We start from the raw sequence: 18,662 nt of genomic DNA, 5'->3' as shown, positions 1-18,662 counted from the left end.
TATATTCACAAAAGGTCATATAAACACACATGCAGTTAAAACGATAGTAAGATACCCAGCACCCAGGTTCAGATGTAGACTATTACTAGTACCAGAACATGACAAAGTCCCTAGGTGCCTCCCCCATTCCAGGTAACTACTATTTTCAAATCTGAGTTAACCATTCTTATTTTCCTTTGTAATTTCCCCACCTGTGTATGTGTTCTTAAATAACATTTTTAGTTGTGCTGGTTTTTTAGCAGTATTATTGAGGCCTAACTGACGTAAAATAAACTGCTTATGTTTAAAGTGTTTAATGTGCTGAATTTTGAGATATGTATAAATTTGTGAAACTATAACCATAATTAAGATAATGCACATATCCATCACCCCCAAAAGTTTCCTCTTGCCCTTTTGTGATCCCTCCCTCCTCCCCCAGCAATGTAACCTCCTCCCAAGGCAATGTAACCCCTGCTTTCCTATCACTGTACAGTCTGAATGAATAAGAGGCATAAACTGTAAAAGAAGCAAAAACTTTATTTGGGGGTCCCAAGAATTGCAATTCAGGATACACAGATTTGAGTAGAAGCTCGAATGTGCTCCTAGGAAGACAAAGGAGGTAGAGGTTTATAAAGGCAAAGAACACAGCTTACAGAAGTTTACACTGAAAAAAGTTTACATTGAACAATCACTGAACAATGATTGGTTCTGGCATGGGGCGAGCTGATTTGCTAGCATGTAGTTGGTCCTCATTTAGGCAGACTGTCCCTTCTTGGAATGATGAAACGCTTCAAGATGTGACCTCTGGTGTCAGGTAAAGTTCGAAAGTTCAGTTAACATCTAGTGGTGGATGTGGTGGATGCACATAAGCCCCACATCCTTAATGGCCCCTCCCAGCCCCATTTTAGAAGCCTTGACATATGTTACTCCATTTTGTTATCGCCGTTCATATTTCTACCTTTTGATTGAGATCTTTCAGCAGAAAGCACGGCAGATCAATTGTTTGATATATATATATGTGTGTATATATATATGTATATGTATATATATGTATATGTGTATGTATGTATATGTATATATGTATATATATGTATATATGTCTATATATGTATATATGTATATATATGTGTGTATATATATATGTGTGTGTATATATATATATGTATATATCCTTCGTCACCAGGAAGGTGCATTCCCAGGAACTCATGTCCTATATGGGGGGGAAGTGAGATGCTCAGTCATCAGTAGCCGTCAGAGGCTTTCGTCACATCTCAGCAATAAGGAGGTGGTCAGGAAAAGAGTCTTAGGCATAGTCTCTATCTGGAAAAAGTATCAAGTCCTTTGTTTGGGATTGCAAGATTGGTCGATCATCTCAAGTCACTACGCAATCATCACTGTAGCAGTACAGACAGACATGCAGCATCATGAAATGCAAATCTTTAGCAGTTTAACAGTGGCAAAGATTGAACAAACCAGAACAATAATCATTAGTAAGGCTTCAAACCCTGATCTCAGAATAGCTCCGAGCCCAACTCCAAACAGGTGAAAGTGGTCCAGGAGGCCAGTAGAATGACCTTTATCACTAAGGAGATTTATATTATCTTTTATGACCTTTAGTTCTTGTTTTATGTGACTAGACTCATTTACATAGAAGCGACATTCCTCTCCCAGGAGTGTGCAGGTACCCTGTTCTTGAGCAGTTAGGATGTCAGGAGCCCTTCAATTCTGAAGGACAACCTCTGCTACACTCTCTGACCCTCGTGATATTCGATGGCTTGTTGGGTGACATTGAAGATGGAAGCCATCATTAGACAAAGATTGCTGATGGACGTTTCAAGGGCACTAACTCCAGAGGTGGGGAATAATGCCCTAACAAGGGCATCCCCCAATCCTGTGTCATCTACAATAAGGTTATATGTGGGGAGTCCCTCAAAGTCACAATTCCTTTTGGCTCTTTTAAGTTGATAGAAGAATGAGCCGAGGTTTGGTATGTAGGCAGTGGAAGGAAGCTTTTTTCTGACTAGCATCTGGAGAGAGTGCTGCTACCCTGCACTGTCCCTTCCAGGAGGTAGGGAGAAGGGAGAAAATATCGGAGATGCATAGGAAGAAATATCCCGTATTCTCCAGGGACAAGGCATAAGTGGGCCCACGTGCCCAGACCTTCTTGTTAGGCTCAAAGGAAGGAATCTCATGGTGCAGTGGTAGTCATTTTCACAGACGATACAACAATCAAGACGAGTATTATTGTGGGAATGCTTACAGGGACAACGGAGGATCCTGTAGACTTGGAGCAGAAGATGAGATTGATTTGGGCTGGCCAAGTTTGGTCGAGGCTCGACTGATTGATTAGGGTCACTATAGGTTCCGTCTAGTTTCCAACATTATCCTGATTTCTAATCAATGGAAGGAGGCAGGGTTGAGAGAACGACAATGAGTAATAGTGACAGTAGGTGAGGATAGAAGGAGAAGCTCATAGCAGGTTAACCTGCTTGCGCAGAGGTGTTGAGTGATGGGAATGAAGGAGGGCTTCCACCGAGCGAGGTACATAAATGGTCAGAAGAGAGCCCCTGACGGTTTCTTCGGCAGTTCTAAGAGCTGCAGTCGCAGCAACGGCTCTCATGCAGGGAGGTAGTCCCTTAGATACACGGTCTGACTGTTGACTCTAATAGCCTATTGCTCTATGTTGCCCTCCATGTTGCTGGGTAAGGACACCCAGTGCATTTCCTTCCTTCTCATGAATGAAAAGGAAAAAGGGCAACGTGTACTTAGCATGTCCCAAGGCTGGGGTGTCAAGGAGACCCTGCTTGATGGTCTCGAAGGCATTTTGATTTTCTTCAGACCATTTGAGGGGTTCTGGTTGGTCAACCTTAAGCAGAGAGTATAAAGGTTGAGCTCTCGAGAAATTAGGAATCCAGTTTCCACAATAACCAGCCAATCCTAAAATTCCCCTCAATGGCCTTTCGGTCTGGGGAACAGGGAAAGGATTCCTTTTATTCTATCTGGGTCAAGCATTAACCCCTTGGTTACATATCAAATGTCCCAAATATTTAACTTGGGGCTGACTCAATTGCAGTTTCTCTTTAAAGACTTTATGTCCCTTAGAAGCAAGTTTCCTTAAATGATGTAGTCCTTCTATGATAGATGCCTCTTTTGATGGCGAACAAAGGAGGAGGTCATCCATGTACTGTAATAAAGCCGAATGTTCTGAAAAGGTTACCTCTGCTATATCTGCCTTTAACATTTGAGAGAAGTAGTCTGGGCTTTCACTGTAGCTTTGAGACATGACTGTCATGTGTACTGCTGTCCATCTCAAGTGAAGGCAAATAAAAATTGGCTATCAGGATCTACAGGAATGCTAAAGGAAGGCACTACAAAGGTCTATGACTGTAAAGAACTTGCTATTTGGAGAAACAGCAGACAGTAAGGTATGAGGGTTGGGGACAACAGGGTGCCAGGGTATTACAATGTTATTGATGGCTCTCAAATCTTGTACAAATCTCCTTTTCCATGAGGTTTATGTACAGGAAGGATGGGAGAATTGCAAGGACTTGTGCAGGGAATAATGAGCCCTTGTTTTAGATATTCTTCAATTATAGGCTTAATGCCTTCAAGTGCTTCTGCATGAAAAGGATATTGCTTAACCTGAGGTAAGGGCTTATTTGGACCCACCTCAACTTTTATTGGAATGGCAGAGTGAAGACAGCCAATATCCATAGAGCTTTCTGACCAGAGGCAGTCAGGAACAGCATCTGAGATAGGAGTCCGCTGCTTTTTGACTTCAGTGGGTAAGACAAGGACGGAAACCATTACACAGGCAGAGTTATCCATAGAAGAACAGTTAAGGTTAGGGTCTCTTAATTCAAGAAATATTTCCCCCTTTGGAGAGAAAGAGATGTGGGCTTCATAAGTTTCAAGGAAATCACTCCCAAGTAAATGTACAGGAGCAGAGGGGACCAACAAAAATGGGTGAGATCCTGATATTGAGCCTAACTGAATAAAAATTGGGAGTGACTTAAAAAGAGTCATGGGCCGATTGGACACCCCCACCATTTGTATGGTTTCTGAACTCCAAGAAAGGGGACAAGAAAGGTTGGTGGAGTTGACAACTGATAAGGTGGCCCCCATATGGATAAGGGCTCTGGTGACCTGACCTCCAATTATTAACTCAATTTCCCCTAAGAAATTGGCTAGGAGGAAATGTCTGCTTTAAATCCTCAGAGCAGCTATATTACTGAAATGACTGTAAGGCTCTCCCTTTTGGAACAGACGGTCAAAACCGAGATTCTTGCTAGGGGGCCTGATTTTTCCTTTTTAGGATATAACAATTTTTCTCCAATGGCCTCATGTTTTACAGTGATGACAGACACCTTCCAGAGAAGTCCTATTGGTCTGAGGAGACTTGTCTTTTAGTTGCGACATCTGAACCTGCATGATTTATGCGACCTGGACTTTAATGTTGAGGGCTTTGCCAGTTTTCTTTCTCGCTGCCTTTTGGATTGTTCTAGATGACTGTTCAGCTAAATTAACAAAATCATGTATTTCTATGGTGGCCCAGTTAAATGCATGTCTCTTGACAAGAGCAGCAATTTCATCTTCCAACCATTGACAAAAGTTGAATCATTCAGGGAGGAAGTTTTGTCATCAGTGAGATCAATTCCATACTATTGTTTAAAAGCCTTCTCAAACCTGTCAAAACAGTCAAACCCAGATTCATTGGATTTACGTATACCTTGCTGAATCCTTTTCCAGTCAAAAGTCTTTGGGAAGACATTAGGAATTTTTTCGGGAAGTCTTTCAGCTAACATCAACATCTCCCATGGCTCCCTTGCCTTACTTAGAAAGTCGTCCATGGATTGTTTCAGCCTGCTTTAGAAATCATTCTTTGGTTTTCCCTTCTCCCACAAGCATGTGGATAAGTTGATACAAATCTGAAGAGCCAGGTTGATAAGTTTCAATAATTAGTTCAAATTCTTTTGCAAATTTAAGAGGGTCTTCCTTGGGGTTGGGGACTCCCTTAGTCACAGCTAATAATTCAGATTTTGTCCAGAGGTTGTAGGATATTGTGGGGTTATTTCCATCTCCTGTCTTTAAAGGGAGCTGCTAGTGCAGGGCAATCAAGGAGAGCTTTAGTGTCATCATTATAAAAAGGAAGTCCATCCACAGGATACAGAGGTGGGAAAGCAGAGGTTGGGGTAGGGGAGGAGCAGAAGCAGCTGCAGCACCAGAGAAAGCATTGGCTGATCTTTCTAGTTTTGCAAGCCTTTGAGAGAGATCTGAATTGACTTCAGTAAGTTTAGAATTAATGGGCTTGCAGGGAAACGACCTATTCAGTGTTCCATTTAGAGGCCTCAGGATACCAATTAAAATAAGCTTCTCCTTTGATTTGTTTGGTTCGATAGCCTTTTTTCCAATTGAACGCCCAGATAAACCAATTTAGGAATTTCAAAGGCGCCCCATTTAGGGCAGTGAAGCCTTAAATCATCCTGAGAAATGTGAGCCCAGTGGGACAAAAATCTACATGTAGAAGGTCCGTATTCTTTAAACATAAAACAAGCAGGAATCCCGCGGGGACTGCCCTTCGGCTGTCCCCTTAGAAAATGCACTTCCCATTTCTCTGTACTTACCAAAGGATCAAAGGCCCAACAAAGAAACCAAACAAATAGAAGGTCCTAACAAAGCTGACAACAAAAGGACGGCCAAAACAGGTATCAAAGGACACCCAAATAAAGAGTCTGGACCTCTACCAAAAATGGGAGATCCAGGCCAAGGAGGACTTACCACCAGTAACCACAGCCATCAGGAGGAGACAATAGAGCAGAAAAGATTCTTTGCAGGCGCCTTCCTCCTGTCTGTGAAGAGGCGCCAGAATCGGAGGTCAGTAGTTATGGATCCCACTTCTGACACCATGTAAAGTCAACAAATAATAGGCACAAACCACAAAAGAAGCAAAAAGTTTATTTGGAGTTTCAAGAATTCCAATTCAAGAAACATAGATTCAAGTAGAAGCTCAAATGTGCTCTGAGGAAGAAAAAGGCAGGGGTTTATAAGGGCAAAGCACACAGCCTTACAAAGGTTTACAATGAACAGTTAATGATTAGTTCTGGCATGGGGTGAGCTGACCTGCCAGCACGTAGTTGGTCCTTGAGCTGCATCTAGGCAGACTGTCCCTTCTTGGAATGAGGAAACACTTCAAGATGTGACCTCTGGTGTCAGGTACAGTTCAAAATTCAGTTAACATCTTGTGGTAGGCGTGCTGTGTGTGCATAAGCCCTACTTACTTAATGAACTCACAACTCCCTTTTAGAAGGCTTCGTATATGTTACTCCATTTTGTTATTGTCATACACAACAGTCATGCAATGCGTGATGGCATTAACAACGTTCTGGTCACCGATGGACCACATATACGACAGTGGTGCCACAAGAGTAGCATCATATAGCCCAGGTGTGTACTAGGCTATGCCGCTTAGGTTTGTGTAAGTACACTCTATGACGTTCACACAAAAATCAAATCGCTTAATGATGCATTTCTCAGAACATATCCCTTTCGTTAAGCGATATGTGCCTGTACTGATTTTAGTTTTGTGAATGATGAATAATGAATTTTCTTCATTTCAATAATTTGAGTCAGCCCCACTGAATGAAGATAGGAAAGGCTGAGTGAAGCAAAAAAAATTAAATTTCCTGTTCAACATTCACAAAACGAAATAAGCATACAAGAACTTTAAGTCCCATATCAGGGTTCATGTACGGCAAAAACATGCTAAAGCAAAGACGGATTTGAGGACATATGTGATTCTGAGTGTAAATGTCTGGATACAAGCAAAAATTCCAGGCAGCATCTCAGACTTTCAAGACAGCGGAATTGGTGAAACCAAAGTCAAGTTCTCCAAACAGTACAGGAGGACTCAGGCAATATCTGGGGTACAGATGAAACAGGCAGAAAATTTCATTAATGTAATTATATGATAGGATGAAAGGGCGGAGTTGGAAAACAGGATGGCAGGGCAGGTAGAGGGACCTAGAGGGCCCAGGAGAGGTGGAGAGATCTGCCAGTCTGGTGGGTGGGGGAGGGGCTCAGGGAACACCCTCTTCGTGCTGTCCCCTCCCCCACCCTCTGAAACCCTTTGTGACTCTTCAATGCTCTGTGATGCAGGCCTGGGACTATAGTCCAGCCCCTGAACACTCAGAGCTCAGTTGCCTCAGGCAGCCTTGCGATTCAGACAATGGAGTTCAGTCAATGGAATGTTCTCTCATTTCTGAATAGCCCTATTGAGGTGTGTCCGAGCGTCTGCTCAACATTCTTAGATACTGACCCCAACCTCACCATTGTGTGTGGGTTGTGGTTGCTCCTTCTGTTCCTGTGCTTGCTGGTGGGGATTCCATCTGCACCAACCTGCTGGGAAACCAAAGTCTTCCAAAAGGTAAAGATCCCTGGGCAAGCCCCCAACGGAGATTCCTTATTGTTCTTTCCATTTCTAGTCCCACATTTTAAAATGAGTTTGGGTGGCTCAGAGACACACCTAAGATGGGAAGTCTGAGTAGAGGAAAGAACATTATCCTTCTAGGGGAACAGGTCAGGCAGAGCTAGGGGTTCAGCTGGGACTGTTTCTACTCAAGGCTCACAGACCATCTGAGTGTGGTGGAGGATTCCTGGAGAAAATCTCAAAACAGTGATTTTGTGGGCCTGCACTAGGCTATTTAGAGAGTTTGGGATCTGTGCAGGGAAACACTGTTCCCAGCACCTGATCATGAGTCATATTGCCATGTCAGGCATCACTCGACCAAGGCTTCCTTTGTATTGGGCAGATCAGGAGAGCAGGGCTGAGCCTCTGAGCAGAGACCAGAGACTAAGCTCTCTTCCAGGATATAAGGTCCTATCTGAGGAAGCACAGATGTGACTGTTGGCCTCAGATTCTATGACTTCCTTGAGCAGAGAACTTCTGACTGAGAATATCAAGGGTGGACCTCCTAGACAAAAATAACACTGAGAGTTTTTCAAAGAAGAAAAAATTGAAAGTATGTTACCACCTTTAAAAATTAATGAAAGGAAAGAACATCAAGTTCTAGTAATTAAAATAGAGAGTCATAGTATTCTCAAATAATGGATACCTGAGTTTCCTAGAGAGAGGAGCGAGAGAAATGAGGTCCAGCCCCTCATTCTTTTCTGTTTGTTCTCAGCGTCAGGGCAGAGCCAAGAGGAGAAGGAAAGGGGGAACATCGAGAGGTAAGGTTCTGCCTACTCCACCTGAGCTCTCCAAAGGTGACTCTTCCTGTCCTTTCCATGAGCTCCCAGATCTATGATCTCTCAGGATGTTAGTCACCACACACAGCTCCTCTCAGAAAACAGAGCTCTCAGGGGAAAGGCTCATGAGAAGGCAGTCAGAACCTGAGACACTTCTCAGATTCCCTGCTGGGCCCACCCCTGGGGATGAAGCAGTGATGGACCTGGACAATGGGTGTTGCCCAATAGGTGGCCATGGGAGATGTCAAGAGTCAGTACTTCTGTCTCCTGACCTTGTGCAAGTACTTTGACTTCCGGGATGATCAGACTCCTCTGTGAGGTAACCACTGACCTACATTCCTCACAGGGTGGTTTGGAACATCACATAGGGTACTGTATGTGAAAGTACTCTATAAATGAAGCAACATACACATGTGAACCTTGTTAATATTACCACTAACCATTTGACCCCATCTGCTGATTCCTGGGGCTTTCAGAGTCTAATATCCCAAGGGTCTCCCATAAAGGGACTCCTGTATAACACCTATACTTCTACTCACTCCATTTTTAACCCACTCTGCCGGTTTCCCAGGTTGGAGCTACTACCAGAGGGAAATAGAGGAGAAAAGGAAGCTGATTTCTATTCTGAAAAGGTGATTAGTCTTTCCCCTTCTTTCCTGAGCCTCCTTTAACATGTTCTATGTAACTCCAGGGATTTGGTGCAGCCTGCAGTGGTCATGGGAGGGGGTAGCCATAGGAACGGCTTTCTGAATGAAGGCCTTGGGGTGAGGGCTACTGAGGGTATTGTGAAGTCACGGATGTGGGGGGAAGTGAAGGGGCAGCAGGCTTCAGGTGGTCCCTCCCCTGCCAGGCCAGCAGGTCCGCCTTTCCGTGTTCTGGTCCTGGCTGCAGCTCTGTACCTCCTGTCTCCTACAGCCCCTTGGGCCAGCATCACACCACCATCCGCGCTCGTCAACTCTTATGTCCAGACTCCTTCTGTGAGGTGTGTAATAACGCAACTGCTGAGGTCAATCGGCTGCTGTTCCTGGAGGACCTGGAAGACGATACTCTCTTTGTGTCTTCCATGGCTTCCACAGCTTCTGTGACTGAGTCATCATTCACTGTGTCCTCTGCCTTCTCAGAAGTCCCTCTAGGAGACCTCATACCAGCCCCTCTGCCTGAGCCTTCCCCACGGCCCCCCTCCTTAGCTGACTGTCTTTCACCCTCACCACCGGGTCACTCTCTGCCACCAGAGCCTTTTCCTCCCTTGGATTCCAAATTTCCAGCAAGCCATTTCCCATCCCAACCCCTTGCCTTTCCCTGTCTCCCATCACAAGACACTCAGATGACAGATCCTGTTCTCCAACCAGAGGCCACTTTGTCTCTGCATACCATCTTCTCTCTTGACCCCACCCTTTCCCAAGATATCAACCCCTTACCAAATTTGTCCCAGACAATGAATCCCACTGATTCATTGGCTTCTTATCACGCACCACTGACCCTGTCTGTCTCACCACCACCAGATTGTGCTTTAACTGTGACTCAATCTAAATCGGTTTCCATCTTACTGAAGTCTCTTCCAGAGAACTCATCTCCAGATAGCCCTGGTTGGTTGTCCACTTGTGGCCTAACAATCAAAGGCACTGACCATTCAAGCCTGTCAGTTTCAGAATTCTCCCGGTGGCAACCTCATGCCAAAGGCCTGTTCCCTTCCACCTTGCCACCATGTGATTTTCATCAAGAGTTTCTTGCCCTCCATTCTTCAGAGGCCTCTTTTGAGAGAGACCCTGCAGCCAACCTTATAGAGCCTGGTAACCTCCCGTTTCTCAGCCCTGATATCCGGGCACTCCTAGAGAGACAAGTCCAAAAGAGGAGTGACTTCCTGATGTGGAAGGAAAGGGACAAGGAAAGCGGTTCTTTTCCAAAAGAACTTGGGGCAGATGACCAGCTAAATTCTTCGGGGAAAATGTTAGAGTCAATTGCTGATAAGCATGACTCAGCAGTCTCCCTTCCTTTTTGGAGCGGCAAAGGCAAACCAAAGGAGTTGCACGTGCAACAGCAGCCCTCATATCCTAAAACCTTGGAGGACCATTTAGAGCAAAAACGTATCCAGCTCTTCTGGGGTCTCCCATCTCTGCACAGCGAGTCCTTGCCCTCTGCTGTCCGTGGGTCAGGTGACTCTTCCTCAATCTTCATTTTCAATACCATCTCGAATGCCTCCACAGACCATGAACACCCAGTACCTCCCCATTCCCTACCTTTGTCCTTGCCTGAGATAGAGCCTCAACCCTTGCCTCAACCCCTGCCCCAATCCCAGCCCCTACCTCTCAGTCAGGACCAGCCCCAGGCCCACCTTCAATGCCCACTCCCAATCCTACCATCTGGTCCTCGACCCCAGATTAGGATCTGTGGAGTGTGCTTCCACAGACCCCAGAATGAACCAGAGTCTCTCAGCACATCTGAAATTCAACACCTGGAATGGAATGTGTTGCAGAAACAACAGGAAAGTTTGTGGGGTTTACCATCTGTGCTCCAAAGATCTCAGGAGGACTTCTGTCCTTCAGCTCCCAACTCAACTTGCTGCCGGGCCTCCCAGGCCCATGGTTCAGTCTCCATCCTTCCCGCAGAGTTTCCTCTCAGTGATGAGCTGCGGAAGAAACTAGACCATCACCTTCGAAAGAGGCTCATCCAACACCGGTGGGGCCTACCCCGCAGGATCCATGAGTCTCTGTCACTGATGATGCCTCCGACCAATTTTGCAGAGACATCTGAGTTGGAGAGCAGTCACGGACTCTCGTTGATCTCTGTGAACAAAAAGCTAAATGTTGGATTGAGCCAACCCGAAAGCTTCCATGAGAGGGGCTCAGAACTGCCTCAGCTAGAGAAGGACATGGGGAAGGATCAGCAGCACAGCCCAGAGAATGGCTCCAAAGCTCATCTATTGAGCGACACAGAGACCTCTTCCCATAAGGATCTGGGCTATGACTCTGAGAAAGACCTAAGTAGTCACATGCCGAGTCTGTCAGGGAAAAACTCAAGGGCCTCAGCGGGGAATCTAGATCAGAAACAACTTCAAAATGTCCTGAAAGTACATTTGAGCAAGAAGTTTGAGGAAATCAGTGAGGGTCGGCTCCCTGGAACTGTGCATAGTTCACGGCACGCTATCAAGCAGACATTGCTGCTTTCTGACAAATCCCACACCCAAATAAAACAGAGAAGTCTGCCACCATCACTGGGTGGGGACCACTCCCTGAATACCTTCCAGGAGCTTTCCTTCATTGATTCCAGAGCACAACAGATGCTGGAAGCCCATATTAAAAGGTTTCGTATGAGGATGCTGTGGGGCCTTCCCCGCAGGGTCCTTGAATCCATAGAGATCTTTAAACTGAAAGATGCCGCATCCCAGTCCCTGTCCCGTTCTCACTTTCCCTCCTCAACCAACCTGATTTCTGAGGTGGACTCCAAATCTGGGGGCTTCAAGCCCCTCAGAGGAAGTTCTAAATCTCTTCGTGGAGAAAAAGTAGGAACAACAATTTCAGCCCTGGTCCTGGGTCGTCCTCTCCCAGCCACCTCACCTGTGGGCAGGGAAGGACCGGGGACCCTGGGACAATCACCCTCTGGTATCAACCAAGAGCTTGCAGAGGATGTTCAGAGAAGTAACGGTGCCAGACAGACTCTCCAGCCTGTCACACACGGCATCACACGCAAAGTAAGTCAGAGACAGACTCGACTGTGTGACAGACATCCCCCAAAGCTGCCCGCAAGGCAAGTCGAGGTCGGACATGTGCCAAAGGATAACAGAGTGAGTTCCAGTGATAGAGCAGAAATGCGACAGGGCAAAAAGATGGAGAAGAAGTCAGAACCTCTCTCCGAGCCCACCGTGTCCAGGGAGATATTCAGGGCCAAGGAGCTCAATGCTCTTCAATCGAAAACTGGTAACGTCCTGACAACCAGCAAGCCAGGAAGCTCCCAAATGATAAATGCAAATGAGAAGGAAGTAGAAATTACTGTGACCACTGAAAGCCCCTTGCCAAAAACATCAGTTCCCCGAGATCCTACATCATCAGACCTTAAAGAACAGCTGTTGAGAGAATTAAAGTCTAAACTGGAGAAGAGGGAGCAGAGCCAGGCCCAAGGCCAACCCACTGACAGGCCCCTTGCCTCAGAGAGCTTGACTGACAAGGCCTCACTGACTCATGCCCAGGGTGTCTCCAGTGGGGACACGTGCGCTTCCCAGGTGCTGCATGTCCATCTGGAGGACAGAGGAATCAGCATGGAGCAGCGGCAGGAGAGCTGGGTCCCTAAACATGTCTTAAGGAGGTGCCACGATGAGAATTTCCCACCAGCTGCAGAGAGAGTGAGCCCTACAAGCCCCAAAGCAGAAGAGCGTGGTGGAGGGGATGCAGGGTTGGGGACATCCCAACCTAGAAGGAAGAGTTTGCCTACTCAGGACGTGCCACTAGAGGAGACGCTTGGGAGCAAGTCTTCCCAGATCCCATCACAGAAGGGACAGCCTCCTCCTGAGAGCCTCTTCAGGAAAAAAATGAACCACTTTTTGCAATGGCTTCATCCCGGGATAAAAGGCAAAAGGCAAGAAAATTCCCAGGGAAAGGGCAGCCCCATATCATCTGCACAGAGCAGAGGTCTAATTACAAGGAGAGCTGCTGTTACTGGGACAACCACAGCTCAGAAGACCATGACAGACGCTGGGAAGTTCCCAGAGGAGAAACTGGGGCGTAGGCATGTGATAGATACCACCTGCCCTCAAGGGCCCCTTCCCTCCCCGAGGAAGTCTGAGAAAACTCAGCAGAAGGCAGAAGCGCAGGGCAGGGCAGAGCCTGTCCAGGGGCATCCTTCCAACTACAGGGTTCCCTCCTGCAAAGCAACAAACACCAAGTCCTGCCGCCAGGAAGCTCTCACTGGCAGCCAGAGTTATCCTATAAGCGTTAGACGGAGCAGAGACGAGGACAGACACCCCCGGAAAACTGTGAAAGATCCGCAATGGGGTCAGAAACCTCCCTCATCCGTGCCCCCCAGGGAGCTTGTGCCCCACCCAAACCCCACCTGCAGGCGTCAAGCCGGCCAGGGGCCTCCGGTCGCTCTCACCTCTGATGAAGGCACTGTGTTCAGAGATCTGTCTCTGCTATTTCAACAGAAAATGCTTCTCCAGCATTTCCAGACAGGAAAATTTCCCACCCCAAAATAATTCCTTCCTTGGGGAGAATACTCATTCTCCCCAATAAATGATCCTCTAATAATAGTTAAGTCTTCTCTGTGTATTGTGTTGGGGGCATGGGTTTTGGATAGCTCAGGACTCATGCTTAGGGAAAGGAGTTAGTTAGTTCAGCTCTTACTAATTACTTCCTTTGGCTTCTAAAAGGTGACCAGTCTCCCGGAGCTGTTGTGGAGAAATTGATATCACGTGCCCCCCCAAAGCCCATTTCCTCCCTGATGAAGTCTGAGATGGACTCTGTTTCCTGCCTCTTAGCTTAGCCTTAATAAAAACGTAGGGGCCAGCCGAGTGGCACAGCAGTTAAGTTCACGAGTTTTGCTTTGGCAGCCCGGAGTTTGCCGGTTCGGATCCTGGGCGCGGACCTACTCACCGCTCATCAAGCCATGCTGAGGCAGCATCCCACATAGAAGAAATACAAGGACCTACAGCTAGGATATACAACTATGTACTGGGGGCTTTGGGGAGAAAAAGAAAAAAAAGGGAGGAAGATTGGCAACAGATGTTAGCTCAGGGCCAATCTCCTCAAAAAAAAAAAAAAAAAAGAAAGTAGAGCAAGTAGAGCAGCCCACACCTTGCCCTCATTAAATGTTTTCTATCCTCAGAGCAGTAGGGAAGACAGGTCTTCTATATCTGAAGAGGGTCAAGGACAGGTAGATTTTTCAGAAAATAATGTGAAGAAGAAACTGGCTTCATCATGATTTAGAGGTCGGTGACCAGAGGACCCCAGAGGTGGGTGAACCCTGGATGGGAGTGTTTGGCGAGGGTGGGTATTGCTGCAGTGGATCCTGGGCTGGCGGGGCAGGGGCTAGGAACAGCACAGATGCTGCTTAAGAATCTGTCATGTGGGTCATGGCAATGTGTTGGGGAAGCACACTTGAGACTTGGCACTGAGGTTTCCCTGCTGGAAATGCACCTGGGGCAAGTGGTTCCCCTTGCCGGGTATTTCTTCAGGCTGCAGAGTGACAACATTTTGTTCCAGAGCAAAAGCATCACTCAGCTGCCAGTGGTAGCAATGTTGACCAGGCAGCCACCTACCTCCCACGGGAAAATAAAGCTGAGAGTAAGGAAAAGATGCCTTAGAGGGAGTGGGGAGGGAAGAACAAATGAAGAGGGGAAAGAACGACCCTGCTGGTGGAACAAAGGTTTATGCCACGTCATCCATATCGTGAGCCTGTCCTGCTCCCCCGCGTCCTCAGTCTGATCCAGGCTCCACCTCCTTGAGGCTGATCTGAGCACGCACAGCACATCGATGCCTTATACCAAAAGGCACAGGGCTGTTCTTTGGATACTGAAACACTATCTGCAGGCATGGCATCCCCCTCTTAGGGAAAGGTGATCTTGGTGCTTTCCTTCCATCCATGCTGGATGCAAATATACAAGATCTTGCCCTTAGTGTGTACAGTTCACCTATCAGGATGGAGGTGCCACCTTTGACGTTCATGGCCTCGGTGGAGCCATGGTAGGTCTCCCACAGAACACCTGCAGCTCGTGAACCAGAGGTGAGTCCTAGACTATGCACCAGGTTACAGATATCTGGGGGGGGTCCCCATGGACTGCACACATACCCACCCTTTCAATAGGGGTCTGGAGGGAAGGCAACTCCAATGTACAGAATGGGACTCACATATGGGGTGAGTATCCTAGAGAGCACTTGAGGTCGTTTTTCCAGAAAGACTTGTAAACGCTGGGTGTTAAAACAAAAAACAAAAACAAAACCGATGTCCCCCACAGCCCTCTCTCACTCCCACATTTTATCTTCTTGCACAGAGTTATGCCATTGACCCTACAATATCTTCTTGTCCAGAGTTATGCCAATGACCCTACAATGTCTGAAGCTTGGGGTCCAAGAAAGAATGCAGATGCTGTGGAGGCCCTGGGAGGGACAATAGGTGGGATGGGGCCCAGGGCAGGGAACCTGAGGAGGTGAGGAGGCCGTGGAGGCTCTAACATCCACGTGGGTGGACCAGCCACTAGCCCAGCCTCTCAGTTTCTACATCATCTCATCTTAGGGTCCTCTACTTCCACTCCAGTGCAGTTACTGCCACACTCCAGAGCTTATCACCAGGATCGCTTCTGCCATCTGGATTAATACGGTCTGACATTCCACACTTTGGCCTCATCCCCCAGCTCATATGCCCCTTGTTAATTTTTCAACTCCAAGCCATTCATTTTTCCACTTACTCCTCGTCTATCCACCAAGCTCTTGTCTTCGTTTCCTCCCTCTCCAAGGCAGACTTGATGGTCTATTAGGTAAACAACATTTTAAAAGCTTCACCACAAATGGGCCCCATCTAATCCCCTTTAATCCTTCCTGTCTGCCAAAATCCCATCTCTCTGCCTTTTCCAGGAATGACTTCCTATAAGTAACTGATCAATACTGGATTAAATCTCACCATCAAGTCTACTGGTGCCACGAGAAATTCGGCCCCAGCACTACGAGGAAATCATTCACTTATTCGACAATTAATTACCCCATGCTTACTAACACGTGAACAACAAAACAAACGGAGCTTAGGTCACTGTTTTCTTAGGCCATTCTCTCTCTGATGCTACTCAAATTTATTTCAAATCTCCTTCACTTTCCTCAAACTTAGGCTGTCCCCACTGCTCAGCACATGTCCTGGACCACCACTCACAGAGGAGCCAGAAGCCATGAGATGGGAACTTTCCATCAAAAAATCTTCACAAAAACACTTTCCCGTTCCTCCTTTCCTGTTATATGAAAAGAGGTTTCCTCCTAACCTCAAAGGAATTGCACTTCCTGAAGTGTCCTTTTTGAGACAGAGCTAAACCCTGGTCTTGATGGACTGAGCCCCCTTGCCAGGTATCCTCTCGGTCCCTCCCTCTCCTTATAGGCATGCAACTATTACTGTTTTAAGCTTTCAATTACAGAAATGTTTAAACATGCACAAGAACCGTGTAACTTCCCACGTACCCCTCACCCAGCTTTCGGTTATCATCTGGCACCTGTGATACGTCCCTCTCCTACACCAGGTTAAAGGGCAAAAGCCCGTTGGGACATCCTGCCATCCGTCTCTCAGACGTATGCTTTGTGCCCATGTCACAGCTCTCACACCTCCTTGATATTCACCACCTGTGGAGCACACTGATCCACAGCAGATGGCACAGCATCGGCGACGAAAAGCCTTAGAGGCTTCGGCCATCAGTTCTGCTCTGCCCTGTAGTCAAGCCTGAGGAGTCATCTGAGTGGCTTCCTCCCTCAACCCCACACAGAAAGTAATCCTACTGAGCAAATTCAGTGCACAGCGTTGCAGTCCCTTAATCACACAGTAACTACAGCACGCAACAAGTACAAAAGTAGACAACGGTACACGTTGAGAAGGACTTCACATCACTATGTGTTTTCAAATATTTAGAACACAATTGGCTTCCTGTCATACATTTTAAAACGAGCTATTGTGTTTCGAGTTAAACACAGTACACCAAACACACTTGTCTATTTCCCCTCCTTCCCCAAATGCCATCAACAGATTGGATGAAAAGATGCTCAACATCATTAGTCATCAGGGAAATGCAAACCAAAACCACTAGGAGACAGCACTTCACATACACAGGGAGGGCTAGAATCAAAAAGTCAGATAATAACGAGTGTTGTTGAGAACGTGGAGAAATTGGAACCATCATACGCTGCTGGTGGGAATGAAAAACAGTGCAGCTGTTCTGGAAGACAGTCTGGCAGTTCCTCAAAAGTTAAACATAGAGTTACCATAAGACCTAGCAATTCCACTTCTAGGTATATACTCAAGAGAAATGAAAACATATGCCCACACAAAAACTTGTACACAAATGTCCACGGCAGTATTATTTATAATAGTCAAAGGGTGGAAACAACCTAAACGCCCATCAAGTGATGAATGAGTACATAAAATACGGTATATCCACACAATGTAATAATTTTTGGCAATAAAAAGTACTGATCCATGCTACAACATGCATAAAACTTGAAAACATTGTGCTAAGTCAAAGCGGCCAGTCACAAATAACCTCATATGATCCCATTCATACGAAATATCCAGAATAGGGAAATCTAGCGAGACAGAAAGTAGACTAGTGGTTGCTTAGGGCTGGGGGGATGAGGGGAGAGGGCGATGATAGCTAAAGGTTGTGGGGTTTCTTTTTGAAGTCAGGAAAAGGTTTTAAAATTGACTGTGGTGACAGTTACACATGTCTGTGAGTATGCTAAAAATCACGGAATTATACACTTTAAATGGGTGAATTGTATACTATGCGAACTATATTTCAATAAAGCTGTTAAAACCAGTAAAGGATTTAAAAAGAATAAGGCACTTGAGGATGACAAGAAGGGGAGAAGATATGACAAAGGATGTCAACACATTTTTGGAAGATGGAAATCCGGTGGAGGACTGGCCCAGTCCCTAAACCCACATGAGTTTGATCTTGCAGGCTGTGGTCCAGCACAATTGCTCTGTAAAATAATGGAAAAATTTAAAATGTTGCTGGGAAGGGCAGATTTGGCAGAGAAGACAAAGAGGGACCAGCAGAGTGAGACACTGTATGGGTGGAGGGGGCTAGATTTGAGAACCCTTAGGGGCTAAACAGCCTAAGAGGAACTTGGGGAAAAAAAGAATCACTAAAGATTTTTAAGCTGTTTGCCATGGGTCCATGGGTGTGCCATGCCCTTATCTCCCTCTTTCTCATGCTTTCTGTTCGTTGGTACAGGCTACTCTGCTCTCTCACGCTTTCTGGTGAAACTGGATTCTTTTGAGGAGCTATGGGGGGTGGGGCTGCTGCTGAGTATATTTCTGGTTTCATACAGGTAAAAACACATTATGTATGAGGGGAAGCTGTAGTTGATGGCAGAGGAGATCTTGTGGGTGTAAATCCCTGGGCACAGCCAACTTTCAAAGATGATGTGGAGTCCAAAAGGAGATCACCAAGCAGTAAAAGGGTCTCAGGCAATATCTGGGTAACAGAATAAACAGAAAACTTCAGGTAAATATATGCTATGATGAATGGGTGGAGTTTGAAGGCAAGTTGGAGGTATCTAAAAGGCCCCAGAGGGATGGACCAATCTGCTGGGCTGCATGGTGGGGGAGGAATCGTGGCTTCACATCTCCTGTGTTGTCCCCTCCCCCACCCTCAAGAACCTTTGGCGTCTGTGCTAAAGCTCTATGATGCGGGCGTGGAAGTCTAGTCTAGAATGTGTACTCTTAATGCCCAGCTGCCTGAGGCAGCAAGGCACTTC

The 18,662-nt window shown here is 46.4% G+C and overlaps 2 protein-coding genes and 1 long non-coding RNA gene across 7 annotated transcripts in view; 1 reads left to right on the top strand and 2 right to left on the bottom strand.

Moving 5' to 3' along the window:
• Positions 1-495: 495 nt before the first annotated feature.
• On the bottom strand, positions 496-7,437 carry LOC131419996 (uncharacterized). Of its 5 annotated transcripts, none has more exons than XR_009223429.1 (3): positions 7,295-7,437; positions 5,758-5,876; positions 496-581 (listed from the first exon to the last, which is right to left on the bottom strand). It is a non-coding gene; the product is annotated as an uncharacterized LOC131419996 (long non-coding RNA). The 5 variants fall into 5 exon arrangements; XR_009223430.1 differs by having other exon boundaries at positions 5,758-5,828; XR_009223427.1 differs by having other exon boundaries at positions 7,306-7,437.
• On the top strand, positions 7,141-13,488 carry LOC131419995 (spermatogenesis-associated protein 31D3-like). Its single transcript, XM_058565646.1, has 4 exons — positions 7,141-7,402; positions 8,160-8,205; positions 8,795-8,855; positions 9,139-13,488. The coding sequence occupies exons 1-4, from the start codon at positions 7,205-7,207 to the stop codon at positions 13,406-13,408; spliced, it is 4,575 nt and encodes a 1,524-aa protein (XP_058421629.1). The 5' UTR covers positions 7,141-7,204; the 3' UTR covers positions 13,409-13,488.
• Positions 10,885-18,662, bottom strand: part of LOC131419993 (uncharacterized) — a 56,857-nt gene continuing 49,079 nt past the window's right edge. The window contains exon 7 of the mRNA XM_058565643.1: positions 10,885-11,006. The gene's annotated coding sequence lies outside the window, so the exon portion shown is untranslated. The remainder of the gene's footprint in view (positions 11,007-18,662) is intronic.

The sequence above is a fragment of the Diceros bicornis genome, chromosome 22 (genome assembly GCF_020826845.1).
Source record: "Diceros bicornis minor isolate mBicDic1 chromosome 22, mDicBic1.mat.cur, whole genome shotgun sequence".
Classification (NCBI taxonomy): domain Eukaryota; kingdom Metazoa; phylum Chordata; class Mammalia; order Perissodactyla; family Rhinocerotidae; genus Diceros; species Diceros bicornis.
This window is presented reverse-complemented; position numbering and strand designations above follow the sequence as displayed.

Coding starts and splice junctions, on each gene's coding strand:
- LOC131419995 (XM_058565646.1), top strand. CDS start 7,205: ATGGAGTTCAGTCAATGGAATGTTCTCTCATTTCTGAATAGCCCTATT. Junction 8,206..8,794: donor GAAAGGGGGAACATCGAGAG/GTAAGGTTCTGC, acceptor CCGGTTTCCCAG/GTTGGAGCTACTACCAGAGG. Junction 8,856..9,138: donor CTGATTTCTATTCTGAAAAG/GTGATTAGTCTT, acceptor TGTCTCCTACAG/CCCCTTGGGCCAGCATCACA.